Below are 23,247 nucleotides of genomic sequence, written 5' to 3'. Positions count from 1 at the left end.
TTAAATGACAAACTTCAATAAGTGCCAAAATGTGTGGAAAGGTTCCTTTACGTTTATTTTCGTAAAAAAGGCATAGCAATCATGAAAACATGGAAAACAGTGTCTTGAGAAATATATAAACAAAAATATAATGAACGAGAAATATAATGAACGAGATACATTTTTATTTTCCTAATGTCAAGCATTTTGTACGTTTGTTCGACTTTTCAGTTTGTATAATATGCACGTTGAGCAAATTGAAAAGTGCTTGGCACATATTTATCAAATATTGTCTAGCTTCGTCACTTTGTTTAAAAACTGAGAAAACATCAGTAGGCATCTTTTAAAGAAAAAAACTGATACAATTATAATATTATTGTTACATAAGGGTAAGATGTTTTCTACTTGTTTCTTTTTCTCCTTATAGTTACACGTAACAAATCTGTTTCAACACTACTGACTTCGAAATTTATTTATACTAAATTATCTATAATTAACGGATCGTTCAAATATTATTTATACATTTAGATATCAAATGAACTTTTTTTATGTATTATTATAAAACGTGGTTCGTTCGATACCACATTAGTTAATATACAATATTATTTTATTTCACATATAATAATCTTTTCACACAAAAAAACTTTCACAAATTTTTGTCCAGCATTTCAGTCTATACGAAACGATTGAACGTGGCGGATATCTGAAATACTTGTGATTCTGACCGATGAATACAATATAGAATACAGAACAAATAAAAAAGAAAACGTAAATATGAAACTGAGAGGTAGCACACGAACGAACGAACTTTCAAAGACATATATTTCTGATACGCGGTACTGATTTCCTTTAACATCTTTTATTTTATTTTTATTTTAACATCTTTTATTTTATTTAACATGTTATGCATGTTTAAGTAAAAGATTCAATGTAAATGAACAATGCTGTTTTCCAATGAAAGAATCTGTATTGTGGAATATGTGACCTATGGTTTTCATTTATTGAATTAATCTCTAAGTATCGAAAAATACGCTGTTTGATATTTGAATGGATATATACTATACTCAGTATTAAATGATTAAAGCAAGATACCGTCAAAATAATCAGTGATTTTGTATTATTGTAAACGGAAAGCAAGATTGATATGAAGTTATTTCATGAATGCAAAGCGCGAACGGATTCTGGAAATAAGAACGGCGTTAAAATAATGAACAATGGTAGCGGTTTATACGTTACGTAAATATTGCAACACTGCAAAGTAATAAAGAAGGATTTTAATAGCTAAGTGGACATAACATTTTGACGAATATACGCATGCTGTGTAAGTGTTTGATAGCGTTGCTGTGTCCTTATCATTTGTTTCGTGTTTAAATTTCTTTTTTATGGAAGAAATGTAAGAGGAAAATGATTGTAATGTTGGACTATATAATATTCAAATGTTTACATATTAATAGCAAATAGTTTAGAAATCGTTTTAAAACATCATCATGGCATTTCTAAAACGCTGTTTGTATTTCCATTACAATTTCTACAGTTATTGCATACATTTTCAAAGTTTGGATCTAAATTTAAATCTTCAAAACATTGCGACCCAATTCAACATTCCATAAGGGCTTCATCCGACCATAGAAAACCATCACCACTTCAGTTTGCCCGGTACGTATTTCTCGACGAGGTTGCCATAGTAACGCTTGAGTTGCTCGATGTCCGGCGTATCCGGGCACTTGGTGTAGAGGTCAAACTTGTTGAACTCCCTGACCCACTGAAGCATCTCCAAATCCTTGTTGTTGCAGAGGAACATGTAGTCCTCGCTCGTGTGCCACGGGTAGAACGAATGGAACCTGGATTTTCAAAGTCAAATTATATTTCGGCCGCACTCTGGGGAAATGGGGCTTTATGCTTGTGCGTAAAGTGTCGTCTCAGAATAGTCTGCGCAGTCTGCACTGTTTTATCAGGGACGACACTTTCCTATTATACTGAATTTTTGCTTAAACAAGACTTTCTTTAAACGAATGTACTATAAAAGAGGAAAGTGTCGATTAGCCTGTGCGGAATGCATGGGCTAACCTAGGAGAACACTACGCATATTAACTAAGCCCCGTTTTTACCAAACCGCTGCTCTTATTTATTTTGGCTCTTTATTTCCGATTCGGTTCATGGTGTCTTTAAATGGATGGTTTTGTGACCACCTCCAGAGAATATAATGGAACCATGTTCGGGACCTTTTGATCCAGTGGGTACGGACACAATTGAGAACAAGTGTTATAAGAATAGTAAAGAATGAAAACACATTCAAGAGATTATTTACTTAGTGTTGCCCAGTTGTAGCCATCTGTCATTTGACGAAAATTCGTGTGGTTAGAAGCAGTGAATCAATACCTAACGCGTTTATTGTCCCCTACCGGTTTCACCGGAGGGGACTTATGGTTTGCACTCCGTCTGTCAGTCTGTCAGTCTGTCTGTCTATCAGTCCGTCACACTTTTCTGGATCCTGCGATAACTTTAAAAGTTCTTAATATTTTTTCATGAAACTTGCAACATGGATAGATGGCAATATGAACATTATGCACGTCATTTCAGTTTGTTCATACGTCAAAAATTGTGGTTGCTATGGCAACCAAAATGTTTTTTAAAAAATATGAAAATGGTGGAATTTCTGACAATGGTGGAGCCGGTAGGGGACCATATTGCTTGACAAAAGCCTTGTTTTTCATGTTTTATTAATACCTCATGCCTCAAGAGAAATAAACGACAAACTAAGTGCCTGTAAGTGATAATGTCTGCAATGAATAACGACATTTGGGTCATGAAAAGTGCCTATAATGGAATATCAAGGTTACTGCGATATTCTATCTCGTTTAACTCATGACAGGTGCTATGTAATTCTACATCGTATTTCACAAAATAGTTATCGGACAGCTGTTTACATCTTGCAAAGTTGAAATGGTTCAAAGCGGCGGTCAGTCGGTTACTCAGTCCTCACGCAAGCCGGAACTGTTAATTATGCTGAACGGTATGTAAAACGGTATCTTATCACTTTGCTGAAAACAATAAGGGAGCGATGTGTGTGATGGCCAGTTGTATAAACGCACAAAGGTGAACATCAAACTGTGGTGTCCTTGTTTATAGGCAAACACCATACCAGAAGCAAATATGTTTTTGAAACGAAAATGTTTAGTTGCGAATGCGATACTCGCTGGAAGCTCAACAGTTGTAACTTACGTTTTAAAGCATACCGGTATTACGACAGCCATCAATAGCATTATTGCCTGAAATATGTACATGTAATAATATTCCACAAACGATTCGCTCGAGACAGATAACAATGATAATGAATCACTTCCGTAAACATCCACATTAATAGTGATTGTTTTAATTGACATTAACAATTTGACATTGGAGCCGTTACGTAAATTCAAGGTACGAACGGCCAACAAGGGCCACAACTAGCCATGTGTCTTATTGGGCTGGGTTGTGGTTCGTGGCGATGGTGTCATCTCTGACGAGAACTTGTTTAACAATTTAGTTTGTAATTGCGTATGGTTTGTAATATGTTTTTCGAGAAATCATACTTGTTTGATATGAACTTCAAACGTCATTCTATACATAGATGGTGACGTCACTACGTTATTCTGTACATAGATGGTGACGTCACTACGTTATTGTCACCTCTATACTAAGACGCATCACATTCCCCTGGTTTGGGGAATTATGCTTTCGCCGAACTAGTTCTGCGTAGAAATGAAAATGTTTATAATGGAAAAAAAAATCGTTTTATTGTGTGTTTAAAACGGAATGTTGTTTGAAGAAATTTTATTTTACTATCTTTAAATAAATAAAAGTGATTTTGAATCTCTATTAAGACTGATAGCGATTATCAGAAGCACGATTACCTGACCTACTTTCGCTTTCACTTTTCACTCGTAAAAGAAGTGCTACCCACAATTCCTTTCGCGTTAGTACACAGGTCAGTAAGACCGGTGTGTACACAGTGCTTCAAACGTTTCCTTCGCTTCCGATATTTGCATTGAATAACTTACAACTAATAAAAGGCGTAATGCGGTAACAAACAATAGGAAATATATTTTGTCAATCTCGTTGACAGAAACTAGCATACTATTCGGAATTAGATAACTGGAAACTTTTAATTACTTGGTGTTCGAGAGGTGTGTTCCAAAATTCAAGATGTAAAATCAAAACGAACTGTTCACACTTACAGTATCCTTTCAGACGTTCTTCAACATACATATACCATTCAATCATAAAGAATTAAACCAGCCGAGCTGGTTCTACCATGTCACTTTAATAACCGTTTACTATGAAAATATATATCAAAATAAATGTGCATTTGTTGTCTTCATTATCAGTATTATAAGTATATTTAACGTGAAAAGACGAAAATTACGAATTGCATCTTTTAGCGGGCATTGCCTACAGACGGACATTTCTACTTATGCACCAATCCCACCTGATAGCGTATAGGGCCTCGTCCGGTAGGTGGCAGGTGTTTGCATTGAGCACGCGGTACAGGTACTCGTCGTGACCCCAGCTCATGAGCACGTTCTCCAGGCCACAGTTCTCCGTGTACACACCAAGGCGCGTGTTTAGCGTTGGATCATCCATGTCCGGGTTTTCTGTAGGCAAAGTGATTTTTAATTGAAAATATTAAATATTGAACACGTTTACTGTGAATTATTCGTGAATTAAAACGTGCTATATTACGTATACCAATAAATAACTTGTAAAATAGTGTTCATTTCATATATAATATGCTACAGAGTTTATTTAGACGTGGTCAATATGTACATGGCTACATGCGACGTATTTTGCATGCGCGTTAAGTATCGTTCAAGATAAGCCTATGCAAAAACAGTCCACACCGGCAAATCAGGGACGACACTTTCCGTCATAATTGGATTTGCGCTGAGAAACGACTTCATCTAAATGTAAAAACTATAAAATCGGAAAATGTATTCCCTGATAAGACTGTTCAAACTGCACAGGCTTATGACGAAACTTAATGCAAATGCATAAGCCCTTTTTTCCGGGGCGAGGATCAGCTCTAACCTACAAGTGACACTAACCTGCAAAGTACTGCGCATCGAAGACGATGCGCTTGCTGGGTGCGCATCCGACGGGTAACGTATCGCCGACGACGCACCACTGCGGCTCCCCCCAGACGGCCATGAGTTTACCTATGTCGTGGATCAGACCAGTCACCTGCAGCCACTCCTTGTCGGGGTTCGCCTCCCGGATACCTGCCATTGAGCTCAAAAAAGACGTTTTATATTACTGGACAAGTTAAATACAATGCGAAAACATGTAGTTTCTATTCGCTAAATTGCGGTTGTCGAAATTATAGTAAGAAATAGCCTCTGGTCATTGTGGTTTCGGAACAAGTTGTTTAAATTGTTTATTTCCTGAGACCGTCGAAGCGGAAACAGCTCGCTATTGCTTTGAAGCTTTTTCATTCTTTAATAACCTAATTTCTGATGTTGCTTAGTTACAATCTGAATCAAAACTTTTGCATTTCGTTATACGTATTGTACACCATCAGGTACCGGTTTTCACTGTACGACAATATGAAATATTAGGTAATCAATAATTGTATACAGTATTTAATTGTGAGTGACTGACAACAAAGGACAAACAAACACAATAAAAATATCAATAGTAACCCACATAACGTTGTAGACGCTATTATATTCACTATGCGGCAATATAAAATATGTTTTAACCAAAAATGATGTTTAACCTTTATACATATTTGAGAAAAATAAATGCAAGCACAACAGCTATAGCTGATCACAGGTCATACCTTCTGCAGTCTGGAAAGCATGTATGGAGTTGGGCATGTCCACATCCGGGTCACTCTCGTCGAGGTAGGAGGAGAGTATCTCCAGCGCTTCCATGACGGTGATCTCCGCGTGGTCGAATCGACACCACTCGGACATCTTCTGATTTACGAACGCGTACGTTTGCTTTCGGTGCATTTCGCTGTACACCTGCCGACACACGTGACGTTGACGACGGTATATGACATACCGTTTTAGTAATAATCGTTTACACACGTCAGATAAATATTTCTTAACATTTTCACTAAATCCAGACGATATTTGTCTTTTACGTGCTAAATAAGAGTTACTGGGTATTTGGAACTTAGTGAGAAATGTAAACCAATATACATAATTACCTAATTAAAAAAATGCTATTATTGCGGGATTGTGATTCAAATAAAGACAGACAGACAGACAGACAGACAGATAGACATAATGTTTTAGAATATATCTGACCGCATATGTTTGTCACTATGCACATATTCGTGTCATAGATGAGGATATAACAGTATTATGAAACAGACGTGCACATAACACTTAAGTGGTGCTCGTGCCTAGGCATTGCTTGAGTTCCGAGTAACTCGTTTTACGTTGTACAATTTACCATCTTAACCAAGTAAATAAATAAGATAAATAAATTTAACATACAAAGTTTTCAGTAAGCTACATTATAACCTTCTTAATATCTTCTAATAAAATGTTTGAAAATTATTTGTTGCGATATTACATGTATAAACTCCACAATTTGTCTAATTTGTCAATTTTATTATTTCATTTTCTATTAGCTGATTCGACGAAATGGCATGATATTTTTCTATATAGTACATGTGTCGTTTATTACTTTCGATTTGTGTGAACATTTCGCAAAAATGAAGTACGTTCAAAATTTGAATCGGGTGCCTCACAGAGCGTTATTAAGTTGATCGAGTTTTCTTTTTTATTTACGATTTGCCATGGTAACCTTGTTTTTACCTCCATTGACCCATATTCATACTTGGTTAAGATAATGTCATGATATACATTTGACCAAGTTTAATCAATATTGATTCGTTCTCTTATACATATTTATCGTTTATTATTTCAAACGAAATAATACTTTTTCCATGCACAACCTACCCGTTTAACTCGTTCGGGGACATTGTGCATACGGAAATCCCTGAACTCGGACTTGTCCTTGTGCTCGGGTGTGAACTCCGAGGGGTCCTCCATCTGCACGTGGATCAAGGGCGTGCTCATGACGTCACGAGTTGTTGCGGAACCCGTTGGCGGGCTAACGGATTGAATACGTCTCAAATTTGTCGAAATGCTAGAAAAGATGCATTCTAGAAAATAAATAAGACAAAGGTTCAATATTTTGTGCTAAATATGAACAATACTATTTCAATTTATTCAGTTAACATAAATGAATTGTATGAGAAAGCATAGTTCAGTAACTCTACAGTTGGACCATAGACTAATTGCAATTTAAACATTATGATCAACCGAAACTACACCATCGGGAAAATAATTAAAAAAAAACATCTACTGATTATATCGTTTAATTAACTCTTCTAGACTGATCAAAAAAGGGTGTGTCTGAATTGTATGTGATTAATAATTTAACATAAATTTAATAACCCATCATATCAATAAATTATCAAAATAAAATACTTGTATTGTAAACGTATATCCGACCTTCTATGACCTTGTTGTAGTCCTTGTGGTTTCACACTTTGGTTTCAACTGGAACGTGTTTTGCTCCTCTTATCTTATCTCGCTTGTTGTCGAATTGACGCATGTCCACAAACTAGTCGCCCAGTTGGTTTGCTCTGTAATTTGACGAAAGAGAACAGCGGCAACAAATAAATGATAATGATGTTGTAAGTCCATCTTCTGTTCAACGTATAGCACCAGCTGTGGATACAGTGATAGCGTGCGCCAGAAGCAAAGCAATTATAATACTACACCCACCACTGCTGCGTCGACTCTTACTCCTTCCTCAATCCAACTGCCGATGAAGCCATATGTTGAAGAACCCGCAACGAACCCTTATTTAACGGTATACAGAAATCAGAAAATCCTATAATCACAACAGTTTTATCAATTTTGATAGCAACCCTGAAGTTCAGTGTTGCCCAGTTTAATCCAGTAAACGTTACCACAGCTCAGCTTAGATCTTTACGTTTTCAATGTCATTGTTTCAAACAAACTTTCAAAGATCGCGACTCTTTGATCGGTGTATCGCTTCTCACGCTGATGCGATATCTATTTAATGCTTTTTTTGTATATGACACTTAACACAACATAAACATTCTTTGGAAACAAACAAAGCCTATGACTTTATCTATGCTTGTAGATACTAAGCATTGGCCGATATTTCTTATTAATGTATCATACTTAAAATCTAAAGACAAACATGTTTTCCGAGGAAAACAATATATGCATATTGACCAAACAACAAGTTTCTTTCGTATTAGACGTTTTGTAATGATTTTAATATCTTAAAAAACTTATATTAAAAAAAGCAATGATGCAATGAATAATATGACAATAAGTATATTTAAGTAATTTCGTGAGTTTGTGTTTTCGTTATGAAAGATTTCAAGAGCCTATAACTTTTCAGTAAACTGATAGACATGTGCAAATTTGATCTAAAAATGCCATATAAGGTGAAAACGAATTGAGTAGAAAAAAATGTCCGTATTTGAACAGAAACGTGCATTATCACGCCACAGATATATTCTTGTACTTAATGTGCCTTGATGCCGTCTTGACGTCTTCCACCGGCAGAGTTTGTTCATCTATACATTCTACACACTGTTTATGCCCCCTTTCGAAGAAAAGGGGGCTTATAGTCATCGGACTGTCCGTCTGACTTTCCGTCTGTCTGTCTGTCCGTCTTTCGGTCACACTTTGCGTTTAGGTTTCGAAAAATGCTCATAATTTCTATGTCCCTTGAGATATAACCTTCATACATTTGTGTTTTTCAATTACCTGGCAAATATGTATTTTAAGGTATCGGTTCAGTTGCAAGCACGTTTACATGTCATTATATGACCAAACATATCAACTTCATTAAATTTCAAAATATAGTCGGGTTTATTACGACGGCTATAGGCTGTTGGTAATGTTGTGTTGTTTTTTTAACATCGCAGACTTATAAAATGAATTACATTTCGAAGGCACAAACCTGTGTTTCTGCGGTTCATGCAAATTAAATTACGTGGTTGCATATAATTCTTATTTGGTTAATTAAATACTACCAGAAATGTTATGACGATAATTATGTTTATAAAATTTTATTTAAACTGAAGAACAAAAATGCACAAACAATTTGTTCGAGTTAGTCTTTGATCTTCTGAATGCTACATAATCGTCTTAATACTACACTGATTCTTTTTAGGCCTTCCTTTGCCCGACGGCTTCTTCTTTGTAAAGCCACTTTTGGCGTCTTCTTTAAGTTGCTGCTGGTTCTTTTCATCAGAGCGGTTCTTGTCATCACCCAGTGACATGCAGTCCCCAAGCCCGTTGTCATCATCACTGCAGCCCGTGTCATCAGTGATGCCATTGTCATCATCATTACAGCCTTTGTCATCCGCACATACCTTGTCATAAGTTAGGCCATTGTCATCTGTGTAGCCCTTATCATCTGTGCAGCCCTTGTCATTAGTGCAGCCATTTTCATCAGTGAGGTTCTTGTCATGATTGCAGTCCTTGTCATGATTGCATCCTTTGTCATCTGCGCAGCCCTTTTCATATGTGCATCCATTGTTGTCAGTGCAGCCCTTTTCATCTGTGTACCCCTTGTCGTCAGTGCAACCAGTGTCATCTGCGCAGCGCTTGTCAAAAGTTAGGCCCTTGTCATCTGTATAGCCCTTGTTTTCTGCGCAGCCTTTGTCATCTGCGTATCCCTTGTAATATGTGCATCCATTGAAAGCTGTGCATCTCTTGTCATATGTGAGACTCTTGTCATCTGAGCAGCCCTTGTCATAAGTTAGGTCCTTGTCTTCTGTGCAGCCTTTGGCATCTGTGCATCCCTTGTAATCTGTACATCCCTTATCATCTTTGAGGCCCTTTATCTGTGCACCCCTTGTTTTCCGTGCAGCCCGTTTCATCTACGCAGCCCTTGTCATAAGTTAGGCCCTTGTAATCTGTAGAGCCCTTGTAATCTGTGCATCCCTTGTCATTTGTTTGAACCTTTTCATCTGCGCAGCCCGTGTCATCTTTGCACCCTTTGTAATCTGAGCAGCTTTTGTCATCTGCGCAGCCTTTGTCATCTGTGCAGCCCATGTCATCTGCGCAGCACGTGTCATGTTTGAACCTTTTCATCTGCGCAGCCCGTGTCATCTTTGCACCCTTTGTAATCTGAGCAGCTTTTGTCATCTGCGCAGCCTTTATCATCTGCGCAGCCCGTGTCGTCTGGGCTTCCATTGTCATCTGCGCAGCTCTTTTCATCAGTGCATCTCTTGTCATCTGCCGAGCCCGTGTCATCAGTGCAGCCCTTGTCATCTGCGCAGCTTTTGTTATTGGTACAGCCTTTGTCATCTGCGCAACCCGTGTCATCTGTGCTTCCCTTATCATCTGCGCGGCCTTTGTCATCTGCGCAGCCTTTGTCATCTGCACAGCCCTTTTCATCTCTGAAGCCTTTGTCATCTGCGCAGCCTTTGTCATCTGTTCAGCCTTTGTTGTCTGTGAGACCCTTGTCATCTGTGCAGCCCGTGTCATCAGTGCATCCATTGTCATCTGTAAGACTCTTGTCATCTTTGCAGTCTTCGGCATCTGCGCAGCCTTTGTCATCCACCCAGCCCTTGTCATCAGCGCAGCCTTTGTCATATGTGCAGCCTTTGTGATTTGCGCATCCCTTGTCAGCTGCGCAGCCTTTGTCCTCTGCGCAGCACTTGTCGTCTATGCATCCCGTCTCATATGTGCAGCCCTTGACATCAGTGCATTCCTTGTCACATGTGAGACTCTTGTCATCTGCGCAGCCTTTGTCATCTGCGCAGCCCGTGTCATATGTGCAGCCCGTATCATTTGTGCAGCCAATGTCATCTGTGCAGGCCTTGTAATCATCAGTGCAGCCGTTGTCATCATGATTGCATCGCATGTCATTATCAGTGTGGCCTTCATAACTATCATTACAGCACTTTTCACCATTACAGCCCTTGTCATCTGCGTAGCCCTTGTCAATTATGCAGCTCGTGTCAATTAGGCGGCTTTTGGCATCATCATTGCAGCCCTTGTCATCTGCGGAGCTCTTGCCATCAATGCAGCCATTGTTATCTATGCAGCGTTTCTCATCAGCAATGCAGCCTTTGTAATCGTCATTGCAGCACGTGTCATCAGTGAATTCTTTGTCATAAGTGCATGCATTTTCATCAGGGCAGCCCTTGTCATCGATACAGCCCGTGTCATCAGTAAAGTCCTTGTTATCAATGTAGCCCTTGTCATCTGTGAAGCCCTTATTATAATCATTGCAGGCTTACCATCAATGAAGACCTTGTAATCTCTGCAGCCCTTGTCATCTTGACGGCTTTTGGCATCATCATTGCTGCCCTTGTCATCTTTGCACCCTTTGTAATCTGAGCAGCTTTTGTCATCTGCGCAGCTTTTATCATCTGCGCAGCCCGTGTCATCTGGGCTTCCATTGTCATCTGCGCAGCCCTTTTCATCAGTGCATCTCTTGTCATCTGCCGAGCCCGTGTCATTAGTGCAGCCCTTGTCATCGGCGCAGCCTTTGTTATTGGTACAGCCTTTGTCATCTGCGCAACCCGTGTCATCTGTGCTTCCCTTATCATCTGCGCGGCCTTTGTCATCTGCGCAGCCTTTGTCATCTGCACAGCCCTTTTCATCGCTGAAGCCTTTGTCATCTGCACAGCCTTTGTCATCTGTGCAGCCTTTGTTGTCTGTGAGACCCTTGATTATCTGTGCAGCCCGTGTCATCAGTGCATCCATTGTCATCTGTGAGACTCTTGTCATCTTTGCAGTCTTTGGCATCTGCGCAGCCTTTGTCATCCACCCAGCCCTTGTCATCAGCGCAGCCTTTGTCATATGTGCAGCCTTTGTGATTTGCGCATCCCTTGTCAGCTGCGCAGCCTTTGTCCTCTGCGCAGCCCTTGTCGTCTATGCATCCCGTCTCATCTGTGCAGCCCTTGACATCAGTGCATTCCTTGTCACATGTGAGACTCTTGTCATCTGCGCAGCCTTTGTCATCTGCGCAGCCCGTGTCATTTGTGCAGCCCGTATCATTTGTGCAGCCAATGTCATCTGTGCAGCCCTTGTAATCATCAGTGCAGCCGTTGTCATCATGATTGCATCACATGTCATTATCAGTGTGGCCTTCATAGCTATCATTGCAGCACTTTTCACCATTACAGCCCTTGTCATCTACGTAGCCCTTGTCAATTATGCAGCTCGTGTCAATTAGGCGGCTTTTGGCATCATCATTGCAGCCCTTGTCATCTGCGGAGCTCTTGCCATCAATGCAGCCATTGTTATCTATGCAGCGCTTCTCATCAGCAATGCAGCCTTTGTAAACGTCATTGCAGCACGTGTCATCAGTGAATTCTTTGTCATAAGTGCATGCATTTTCATCAGGGCAGCCCTTGTCATCGATACAGCCCGTGTCATCAGTAAAGTTCTTGTTATCAATGTAGCCCTTGTCATCTGTGAAGCCCTTATTATAATCATTGCAGCCCTTACCATCAATGAAGACCTTGTAATCTCTGCAGCCCTTGTCATCTTGACGGCTTTTTGCATCATCATTGCTGCCCTTGTCATCTGCTGAGTCCTTGCCACCATGCAGCCCTTGCCATCTGTGCGGTCCGTGTCATCAACGCAGCCCGTGCCATCTGTGCAGCCCTTTCTGTTCTGTTCTTTTCTGTTTTGTTCTGTAAAATCATGAAGAAATCGTTTGTTTGTATCAATTGGTGTGAAAATAGACTTGGAACTTGACGATTAGATGTCGATGTATCATTTGAAAAATAAGCGTTTTAATTCTCAATTAGTTGTTGTCGACTCTGGCACTACTTAAAAGTACCTCTGGTTCTCTTAAATCTATTTTCATGATACCGTATATGGAAAAGACGTTTAAAAGCACCCGGCCATACTCCGGTGTACTTTTTAGTATATTTTCCATACACTGGGTTCTTTGTTGAATATTAATGAGTATCCGGGGTGGTTTTTATCAATACCTATGCCGACAATGAGCGATCGAGCCATGATAACTCGAGATAGGACCGTGTTTGAAATAGCGATTATAAGGAATACCGGAGTTTGACTTAAACTTTGATTTTGCTAATTAACTAACGTCAGAACAAAATGAAAACGCAATAACTCGAAATTATCAGAAATTCGGATTAACGACGATAAACTGAAGTTATACAAAATTACTCAACAGCTCCAGTGGAAGTCATCTGGGAGAAATTTCGTAATGCTATTACTACAGGAATTTCAGATTCCGTCCCCACAAAAAGAATAGGTTCAAAAGTATCCCTGTCGTGGATAACACAGCCCATCAAACGCCTAATAAGGAAGAGGGACAAACTTTACAATAAAATGAAGAAAATGAGAAACAGCAAAATTAAATCAACATTTTTAAATCTTAAACACAAAATCAAGAAGACCATCAAATTATCATATACTAATTACATTGAATATATTTTAGGTATAAGAGACCAAAATAGAGAACCAGATGAATCCAGCTCAAAATTTAACTCCAAAAAACTTTTTAGTCTTATCAAGAGCGCCAAACAAGATGCATGCGGTATTTCAACATTATATGATAAAATTTCAGATACAACAAAATCTTCAAATACAGACAAAGCCAATATCCTGAACCAGCAATTTCAGTCAGTTTTTAGCCCCATGTCCCCTCTAACTCTATCTCAATCTTGCTTTTCAGCCCTGGAGAACTCTAATGTTCATTCTTTTTCAAGTCGCAAATACCCAATCATGCCAGAAATCACTATCTCGGTCAACGGTGTTTTGAAGCTCCTTTTTAATCTGAAACCCCACAAAGCTGCCGGTCCAGACAACATCAGGCCACTTGTCCTTCAAAATCTTCGTCAGCAAATTGCTCCTATATTATCTCTTCTTTTTCAGAAATCTCTTGACACAGGCATCTTACCAAAGATTAGGACCTCTGCAAATGTTGTACCTCTGTTCAAAAAAGGAAATAAAGAAGATCCAGTCAACGATAGACCAATATCACTAACATGTATTCTTTGCAAAGTTTTAGAGCATATTGTAGCTTCCAACCTCACAGCACATTTTAATAAACATAACATTTTGTATGATCTTCAACATGGTTTCAGGGAACGTCGATCCTGCGAAACCCAACTTATTCAACTTGTCGATGAACTGGCTCGCAACCTCGCAAATTATCATCAAACTGATCTTATACTTCTAGACTTCAGCAAAGCTTTCGACAAAGTCAGCCACCTTAAATTACTTTTCAAATTACAGCAACATGGAGTGAACAAATCTACAATTTCCTGGATTAAGTCTTTTCGTATAGGCAGATCGCAAACAGTTGTTCTGGAAGGAGAATGCTCATCAGAAGTCCCTGTAACATCGGGCGTGCCACAAGGCTCAGTACTTGGTCCCTTACTCTTTCTTTTATACATAAATGACCTTCCTAACTCTATCTCTTCTCAAGTTCGTTTGTTTGCAGATGACACTGCTGTATACTTGGCTATAAATAACTTGCAAGACTGTGCCTCTCTTCAAAATGATTTAGACAAATTAGTACATTGGAAAAACCTGTGGGACATGGAGTTTAACCCTAGTAAATGTGTAGTCCTTGTTATTTCTAAGAAAAAAACATAAATTCATCTTCAATTACAGGCTACATGGACAAATCCTTGAAGTCGTAGACAGTACTAAATATTTATGTGTTTCCATTTCAGATGATCTTTCTTGGAACAAACATATTACCAACATTACAACGAATGCTAATAAATCTCTTGGTTTCATCCGCAGGAATATACAGACTAAAAATGAAAACATCAGAGAAGTAGCCTATAAGACCTTAGTTAGACCCCAGTTAGAATATGCGTCCTCTGTCTGGAGTCCACATACCAAACAAAATAGTGACAAAGTAGAAAAAGTACAACGTAGAGCAGCCCGCTGGGTGAAAAACGACTTCTCATTCTACAGCAGTGTTACCGGTATGCAGACTGAACTTGGCTGGCAGACTTTGAAGGACCGACGTGACCTCTCCCGACTGACCCTTTTTTACAAAAGTGTGTATGGCTTGGTAGCCATTTCGCCGCCATCATATCTTGAGAGGCCTATGAGGCTGACTCGTCATATGCACCCACTCTGATTCAGACAAGTCCATACATCAGCCAACTACTTCAAATATTCCTTCTTTCCTTACACCATAGTTCTTTGGAACGGCCTACCGGCCTCAGTTGTACAGCAGGCAGACCTAGAGGGGTTCAAGCGTTGCCTTAGCCCCCTCTACTCCCCAGTCGTCCCTGAATGCACAAAACAGTGTTTTTAAACAACTTTTAACCTATAAATATGTTTATTCTTGTTTAACACTATCACACGTTTATCTTCACCTCACTTTCATGCTTTGAAGTCTCCCTTTCAATGCGTTTAAACCTTTTATTCTTGCACTGACACGCGCACCTGCCAATAGTACCCGCAAGGGGGTTCCGGCAGTATTGAAAGTTAGATAGATAGATACTTTTTTAACAAATGGGAAGTTAGCCATTACTTCCCATTCTGAACATTATCTGGCAATGAGGACACGAACAAAGTTGCATCAGTGGAATACAATGTAGAATCTAGAACTAAAGATGATTTTTGGCGCCTCATCAAGGCTTGAAATAAGGTTATTTATTTTAAATACTAGTACTAGATGTATATCTTTTACAATAAAAATTAAACTAATATCGAATGAACATCGATTGAGACGCTAAAATTGCATTGTATTGAAGTGTTAACACGGAATTATTTAATATTTAATTAAAGATCTGCGATAAAACGTACGCCTTATTCTGCGACGCGGCCTTGCGCATATAAATCCTTCTTTTGCAGCCTCTTCGAGAACGTAGTTCTTCACTCGCCGTCGTACTATTTGGTACATCTCACTGCATGGTACTCCTGCTTCGTGAAGTTGAACTGCAAGTTTCGCAATCATGGGCATAATCACGTCGTTTATGAAAGCTGGATAGCCCCCTTGGGATACGAAATACCTTCCAACTGGGGTAAGCTGGAATAGAGTATGCGTCTCTTGATTCAAAGCGATGTCATACATTTTTCGTTTATTTGAATATTTCTCGATGTGTCGTTGCGTCTGTTCTCTTTTATTGATTTATACGTTTCTAACGGCAATAAAGTCAATGACGTCGTCACGACGTTGAAAATCGTCTAGTCGTACAAAAGCTAACATAATTACCGTGTTTCGTTTTGAGCTTTCCGTTAATATTAAAAGCCAAATGATTGGACATTCAAATTACCAAACGTTATCGCCGTATACACGGGTTGAGCGTTGATAGCGTTGATCATATTAGAGAATATATCAGAACCATGTTCAAGTTGAATAAAATGATGCTTTATTTGGTAAGTACGGTAATGTATAAGTCCGTATAGTATGTTAAATGATTGTGCGGAATTATTCCCGTCCGAAACTATGATACTGTATTACTTTACAATCGCGTCGTATTGAAAATGCTTGGTTTTAGCATGATATTGTCGGAAAAGGTACATTAATTCTGACAACGTGTATGTGCCTTTTGTTTTGTCAACAATAGTGTTGATTGTTCAAGTAATAATCCATTTTCTCATTTTAAATTTCAAATTTTAACATATAGAGACTTGTCCTGTTTAACTGTTTGAAAGATGTTTGTGCTTTGAAGATACACTTATTAAACTAGTTTTTGTGAATATTTAAGACCAGTATATTTTTTGCGAATAAGTACATCGTTCCTTTAAGGACGAGTGTTTTTGTTCCATAAGTGATAATTCTATCAGTTACTTTTTCGGGAGGTGATGATCTTACACATGTTGTTTTCGTTCCTGTGCGATTGGTGTAAATAATGGTACATATATACGTGCGTATAACAAGACTGTAGATACACTATGGTAGAATCTTGGTATGTAGGAAAGAACATCAAGTGAAAGTATAATGTGTCAATAATGATATCGTACGAGCTTTAATATATATTTTAACGTTCATCGAGGTTTTTCATCATTTCCATTTAATATAATAGGTAACGGGATCTTCATTTACGTACGATAAGTTATTTAGTTTTTAGTAATTAATAGTTCTATTCATTCTTCGATTTATGGCCTTAGTGAATATTGTTTCTGCCGCATTTCCAATTTCTATAAGCATTAAATGCTACCATTCTTTGATTTGTGGAAATTAGCGCTAAGCGCTAACATTATTTGATTCATACGAGATATGAATAATTAATGAAGACATATGTAACGAAGTACATATGTAACGATATTGATTCGTGTTATATATTAATAAATCACACAGAATATTATTCAATTTTACTAACAGTTTTCAGGCATTAACATTGTTTTATCAAATCATAAAATAAAGAAATTATTTTTTTATGAGAAAAGTATTATTTTATTAGTTTTATTAGTTTTACTAATATTATACTTATAAAATAGCAATTATCATAAATAGACAGTATATATTTATTCGGATATTGTGCAGCCAAACAACCTTCTCAAATAATCTACATTGAATGTAACTGAAACAAATTAAAGTAGCAAACAATAATTGAGGTTTGAAAAAAAAAAGTAATAACATCACATCTGAAAGAATATCCAGAAAATACAGTACTTGAAACGCGCACAGCATTCGCTTAAATATTATTTCAGTGGCAGCTTTTTGAAATTTGATCAGACCTTTCCAAATACGTTTCCCACGTGATCCCAAGTGGTCTCACATGGTACGTTGATTCACCTACTTTTTTATATTTGTTCAGGTCAAAACTGTTAACCTTTAGTCATGGAACTTTCTGGAATTTTCTACTGCTTACGTTTGCGTTCTTGATTCGGTAAACAATTTAGATTGGAATGTGCTACTCTTTCTCTTAGCTTACTTCTAATAGTACATCAAGGTAGTTTTCAATATGTAATAATTGTGTAGCTCACCTAGCACAAAATTATACCTATGTAGTTTGTGAAACTGGGGCTTAATGCGTGATATTTGATTGCACAATTCCTTAAGCATTTCTAACAATATGCAATAGTTATTTAAAACAATATACAATAGTTATTTTAAACAATATGCAATAGTTATTTTAAACAATATGCAATAGTTATTTTCTTTTTACAATTTGTTAATTGAAATTAATTAAAACTTTATTAATTAGGATTAAATAAAATAAATAAGTTAAAATGAAAATTTAGATATTACAAATATTTCATAAGATTATGATTTTAATTGGATTACATCTAAATGAAAAGCAGATTTTCGGTTGTGTTAAAGTTACAATAAATATGGGCCGTGCTCTGTGAAAAGGGAGTTTTATGTATTTGCGTTAAGTGTCGCCCCTGATTAGCCTGTGCGTACTGCAGAGGCTAATTTGGGACGACACTCAACGCACATGTATGAAACAATTTATTGTGATAATCATTATGTTGAGTTAATGTAATGAAATGCACATGTGAAACAAATTAATTTAACATCGTTACAACAACAAAACAGTAAACGTGAGTTATTTGTATTCGTTCAGTTTGTATGGTCAGTGTACTGTTTTTTTAAGGGCAGATGGCTTGTATGTTCAGTTTAACAATTGTTGAAAGCCAGCTGGTTAATGTGTTCCATTCACCGTTTGTTGAAGGCCAGTTAGTCTGATGTGGATCCACCATTTGGGATGTGTGGTCAGTAGACCAAAATTTGTTTAAACGGATGTTGATATTACATTGACAAATATTTACAAGTTCATTTTTTCAGGAACTTGAAAGTTCAAACGGTATATTTAATTTAAAAAATGTATCATTTGGATGGTTTTATTATACGTATTACTGTTTAATTGCTCTTTTTTAATTCTCCCTTTTTGCTGCGTGGTCGATTGACTGTTCTTTGAGGACAAGTTGGCTTGATGTATAAACAAGATAATATTTTATGTGTTTGTCAGAAACACTATGTCCCCTTTTGCGCCGCTTTGAAGCTATATATTTGACCTTTGACCTTGAAGGATGACCTTGATCGTTCACCACTCAAAATGTGCAGCTCCATGAGATACACATGCATGCCAAATATCAAGTTGCTATCTTCAATTTTGCAAAAGTATTCATTAAATGAGCGATTTTGACCCATATATTTGACCTTTGACCTTGAAGGATGACCTTGACCTTTCACCACTCAAAATGTGCAGCTCCATGAGATACACGTGCATGCCAAATATGAAAGTTGCTGTCTTGAATATTGCAAAAGTTATTGCAAATGTTAAAGTTGAGGCAAACAAACAAACAAACCAACAGACAGTGCAAAAACAATATGTCCCCCACTATAGTGGTGGGGGACATAAAAAGCCATTTGCCTGTTTGGTTCCTTGAACGTTTGTTGAAGGCAAGTTAGCTTGATGTGGATGAGAATATTGGCTTGTGTGGTCAGTTGACCAAAATTTCTGTAAACGCATGATGACATAGTATTAAAAAATGTTCGAAAGTTTATGTATTGACTTGCTCGGCACTTCGGATGGTTTATTAAAGATTGGAAAACATTAAAGCAACAAGACGGCTTGAAACTTATATAGGATAGTAAATAATTTTGAATGTAGGGATAAGTTTCATGTTTTGATATTATTAATAATATTTTAATATATCATATTCAAACTCCTATTCCTAGTTTATCTTAGGGTAATTATTTACTTGGAATTAAGTTGTTAAGATTAGTGAGGATTATAACAATAATTTTATTTATGACGGTGAAATTGTTGATGATTATTGAGAGTATATTACAGTATTTAGAGAAAAGAGAAGTATGAGTAAATTTGATGAGATTTTGTTTGAAAGCATTTCTTAACATGGACATTTGAAGGATTTTATTGCGCTATGTTGAGTAGAAGGTAATTTGGGCAACTGAGCTATGGTGTGGAATAATCATGGAATTTTGACTAGACCAGTTTTATACAGATTGTTCTTATAATTTCTATGTTTTTTGGTATAATTTTTCTTCTGTAAAACCAAGAGACCATCAAAACACACCATAAAGATATTTTAAAATGCTAACATTTGAAGACAATCTTTATATGTAACATTATTTTGTAATAGAGCAAAAAATGAAGAACATAACCACATAATTCATCTATTTATTTCTATCAGAATACAAGCATAAATATGCAAAAAATAAATCACAGATGTTTGGTGGCATGCAGATTAAAACGTTTCAACCTGAATAGATCTATACATATATAGGTTATCACGACTTGCAGTAAAACGATGGGACAGAATTCAATTGAAATTTCGTTTTATATAATTAAAAAGAAACGTTAATAAACAGTTTATCCAAGCAAGTGTGCATTTTTAAAATATGACTTCATCAAATTGGACGGACTGTTCAAATAAAAATATACGAACATTAAATCATATCACATACAGGGACGGAACAAGTAAAGGTGTTAAACTCATTAACAAACTATCACTTATAAATATAAATAAAAACAATATACATAACTTAAAAAAAACTACGTATTTCAATGAAAATATATAAATTACAGTATCATTAAACATATCATTGACGTTAATGGAGCTACTATTTTAGTTGTTAAATATTTTTAAAACTTTTACTAGCAAACTAAAAATAGACATTAATAAAATCTCTAAACTAATGCTATTGGTCGAGTTATAAGAAGCTTGAGTTTGTAATAATATAAACATTAACAATCTTAGCACACGTATTAAGAATAAAATAACAAAAACATTATAAATAACATTCACATGAATTCATTGAATTTTCAAGCAATTTGGGGGGACACTGATATTACAAGTAACAGTAAATTGTATATAAATGTATAGAACAATAACAAGTAAATGTAATTGTTAACAAATATAAGACCACAAGTGTGTTTACTAAGGTGCATAAACATTATAAACGTAAGCCAAAATTACAAAAGTAATCAATATAAAGTCACTGTTTTAATTGTTCTTCAAATAACAATAGCAATAAATAATCATAAAAACACACGTGTTCATTTAGTCACCTACACCTGATTAAGTAAAAGTAAAAAAAAAGTTTCAACAAAAACACCACAAGAAATCAATGGTTGTTCGTTTTATTTGGTATCGCACAGTAGCGCGACACCCCTGAGTATCCAGTGGTCGGGATTCTGATTGGTCTTCAAGATCACGGAAGCAATGAACGTCAGGTCCGTACGTCGGGGTTTCTTGTAGATGGGACACTGGTACATCCTTGCGTCCGGCGACCCGGTGCTGTTGATGGCGTAGATGTGGATCACAGGCATCATTTCAAACAGGACCTTGTTCTTGGACTCGATGAGCTTGGCCCCACGCTTGTCCCAGCCAGCCCCTTCCAGGAAGAGCCCGTATACGTAGACACCCTCTGTTGGCGGCTGCACAATGTCGTCCTTCATTGACCGTGTGACCTCGTTGTAAAGGATCACCGTGTCGAGGGCCCAGCCCTTGTGGGCCCGCGTCACTTCCTGTAGGGCAACCCAAGCAGTGTTTTGTATAATATGAGAGATAGGGTGTGCTAAAGATAGGTAAAGAGTGACAACATGTATTTGTTTTCTTTTAATAAAATGTAATGAACTTGGTTTGGCACATGTGTTTTATAACTGTTATATATCTGAATTGACAAATGTTTCTGTACTGAAACACTCTACCATCATTGAAATAAAGCCTGAGATAAAGTTTTACCATAATAATTTTAATCTGCATGAAAACTTACAATCTTTAAGTTGCAGACATTTATATCCATGTACAGAAGAAATGCATAAATCCTATAAAGTCTCTCCATATATACATGCATACAAAGGTACAAGCACATTTTGAATTTGTATAACTCTGCTGCACTTTTTACACAAATGATGAGCCGTTGTGATATTACCTGTCTCATGGCGGTCAAGAAGCCCTGAGCATTGAAGAAGCCGGTCATCCAGAACGTGTTAGGACGACCATCAAAGCACCAGCTGTTGAATTGAGTGTTACGGTCAATCAGCTCAGTGAACCAGAAACCCAGCGTGCTTGAGTCCCACGAAATCTACACAGCGAACATCAATGATTACATAATGTATACAGTGCAAGGAGATTGGTTTCTGTTTGATAAGTCTATGTCTACAGACAAAGAACACAATAATTGCTGTTAACTAATAAACAAATCAAAATGAAAGGCCTCATGATTTTATTTCTACTGATTATATCTCAAAATTGTTGCCTCAAGTAAATTAAAAATTATGTCTGAATTACACAAGAACGCTGACGAAATCATTTCTACACTTCTGCCAAAAGTTGCCAATTACTTGATAACCAAAATTTAACATAAATCAGGGCCCTCAATCTACTATGTCTAAAACTGTCAAATAACATACACTAAAAATAATTTTAAGCAGACCAATCAAATCTTACTAATTGACATTACCTTTGCCCAGACTTTCGGGATTCTGGCATCATACATGCTGTCGAGGGCGTCTCTGAGAGTTTCGCTCATAATGATCGTTCCGTCTATTGCCAGCTTCAGATCCTGTAGCGTGCTCCGTACTGTTGAGATGACAAGCTGCATTCGGTCGATCTCTTGACGCAAGAAGATGTTCATTGGCTGCAACGCACCCATCTTCTGCAGTCGCTGCTTCACCTCGAAGTCGATGTAGTCGTTGGGAAGTTTCTCAAGCATATCGTCGCATATTCTTGTCACCATGGATTCACGGGTCTCGCCTCCACCACCGCTGCTGTCCTTGGGCTGAATACTGAGGACCGTGTCAAGAATGATCTTGGCCGTCTTGCTTGAATAGCTGGAATGGTAGGACAGGCATGTAAGCAATAAGACTACCATGGACACAGAAGAGTAGTTAACAAAGTACTCAGCAATATAATAAATGAGCCTCTCTTACGATGCTTAAGTTAATGTATGTGCTTTCACAGTCTAATCATGGACAATCCTTTCCACCTAAACTGCGTTTTAATACAAATGAAGTCTTTTAAACGACAAAAAGCATTGTATGGATCTTGTCCCTGATCAGACTTCACAGGCTAATCTAAGACGACACGCTGCGCCCATGCATTAAGACCTGTTTTGCAAAGCGCAGCTCAAATCGATAGCAGATGACATACGGATTACATACCAGAAAACAGAATTAACAGTGCATGTGATATAAGGCTGTATAAGGCAGGATATAACAATGCAAAATAAAAGCTTAAAAAAATAATGACGAGAGAGAATTGCTGATCAAATAATATTTATAAGTGTAGATCAAGACAAACATTATTTAAATCGCAAATAAGTTAATTTCTCAGT

The 23,247-nt window shown here is 37.4% G+C and overlaps 4 protein-coding genes across 10 annotated transcripts in view; all 4 read right to left on the bottom strand.

The window, feature by feature from the left end:
• Window positions 1-939: 939 nt before the first annotated feature.
• On the bottom strand, window positions 940-8,040 carry LOC127845606 (inositol oxygenase-like). 2 transcript variants are annotated; one of them, XM_052376621.1, is made up of 6 exons: window positions 7,467-8,040; window positions 6,933-7,122; window positions 5,798-5,984; window positions 5,064-5,237; window positions 4,448-4,613; window positions 940-1,820 (listed from the first exon to the last, which is right to left on the bottom strand). In XM_052376621.1, the coding sequence occupies exons 2-6, from the start codon at window positions 7,050-7,052 to the stop codon at window positions 1,616-1,618; spliced, it is 852 nt and encodes a 283-aa protein (XP_052232581.1). In that variant the 5' UTR covers window positions 7,053-7,122; window positions 7,467-8,040; the 3' UTR covers window positions 940-1,615. The 2 variants fall into 2 exon arrangements, with proteins under 2 accessions (XP_052232581.1, XP_052232580.1); XM_052376620.1 differs by having other exon boundaries at window positions 7,491-8,039.
• A 2,430-nt stretch (window positions 8,041-10,470) lies between these two features.
• On the bottom strand, window positions 10,471-11,843 carry LOC127844829 (prestalk protein-like). Its single transcript, XM_052375337.1, has 2 exons — window positions 11,279-11,843; window positions 10,471-11,243 (listed from the first exon to the last, which is right to left on the bottom strand). Exons 1-2 carry the CDS (start codon window positions 11,841-11,843, stop codon window positions 10,471-10,473), a joined length of 1,338 nt encoding a protein of 445 aa, XP_052231297.1.
• Window positions 11,354-16,575, bottom strand: LOC127845607 (uncharacterized). The gene is made up of 2 exons (XM_052376622.1): window positions 15,795-16,575; window positions 11,354-12,682 (listed from the first exon to the last, which is right to left on the bottom strand). Exons 1-2 carry the CDS (start codon window positions 16,060-16,062, stop codon window positions 12,291-12,293), a joined length of 660 nt encoding a protein of 219 aa, XP_052232582.1. The 5' UTR covers window positions 16,063-16,575; the 3' UTR covers window positions 11,354-12,290.
• Window positions 16,576-20,072: 3,497 nt separating this feature from the next.
• LOC127844037 (dynein axonemal heavy chain 5-like) overlaps window positions 20,073-23,247 on the bottom strand; it is a 159,562-nt gene continuing 156,387 nt past the window's right edge. For all 6 annotated transcript variants that reach the window (XM_052373992.1, XM_052373989.1, XM_052373988.1 and 3 more), the window contains 3 exons: window positions 22,375-22,744; window positions 21,844-21,996; window positions 20,073-21,436 (listed from right to left, as the gene is read on the bottom strand). In XM_052373992.1, the coding sequence (XP_052229952.1) occupies window positions 21,050-21,436; window positions 21,844-21,996; window positions 22,375-22,744 (910 nt within the window). In that variant the 3' untranslated portion in view covers window positions 20,073-21,049. The remainder of the gene's footprint in view (window positions 21,437-21,843; window positions 21,997-22,374; window positions 22,745-23,247) is intronic.

The sequence above is a fragment of the Dreissena polymorpha genome, chromosome 9, assembly GCF_020536995.1.
Source record: "Dreissena polymorpha isolate Duluth1 chromosome 9, UMN_Dpol_1.0, whole genome shotgun sequence".
Taxonomy (NCBI): Eukaryota; Metazoa; Mollusca; class Bivalvia; order Myida; family Dreissenidae; genus Dreissena; species Dreissena polymorpha.
The sequence above is the reverse complement of the archived record's forward strand: the minus strand, read 5'-3'. Positions and strand labels throughout refer to the sequence as shown.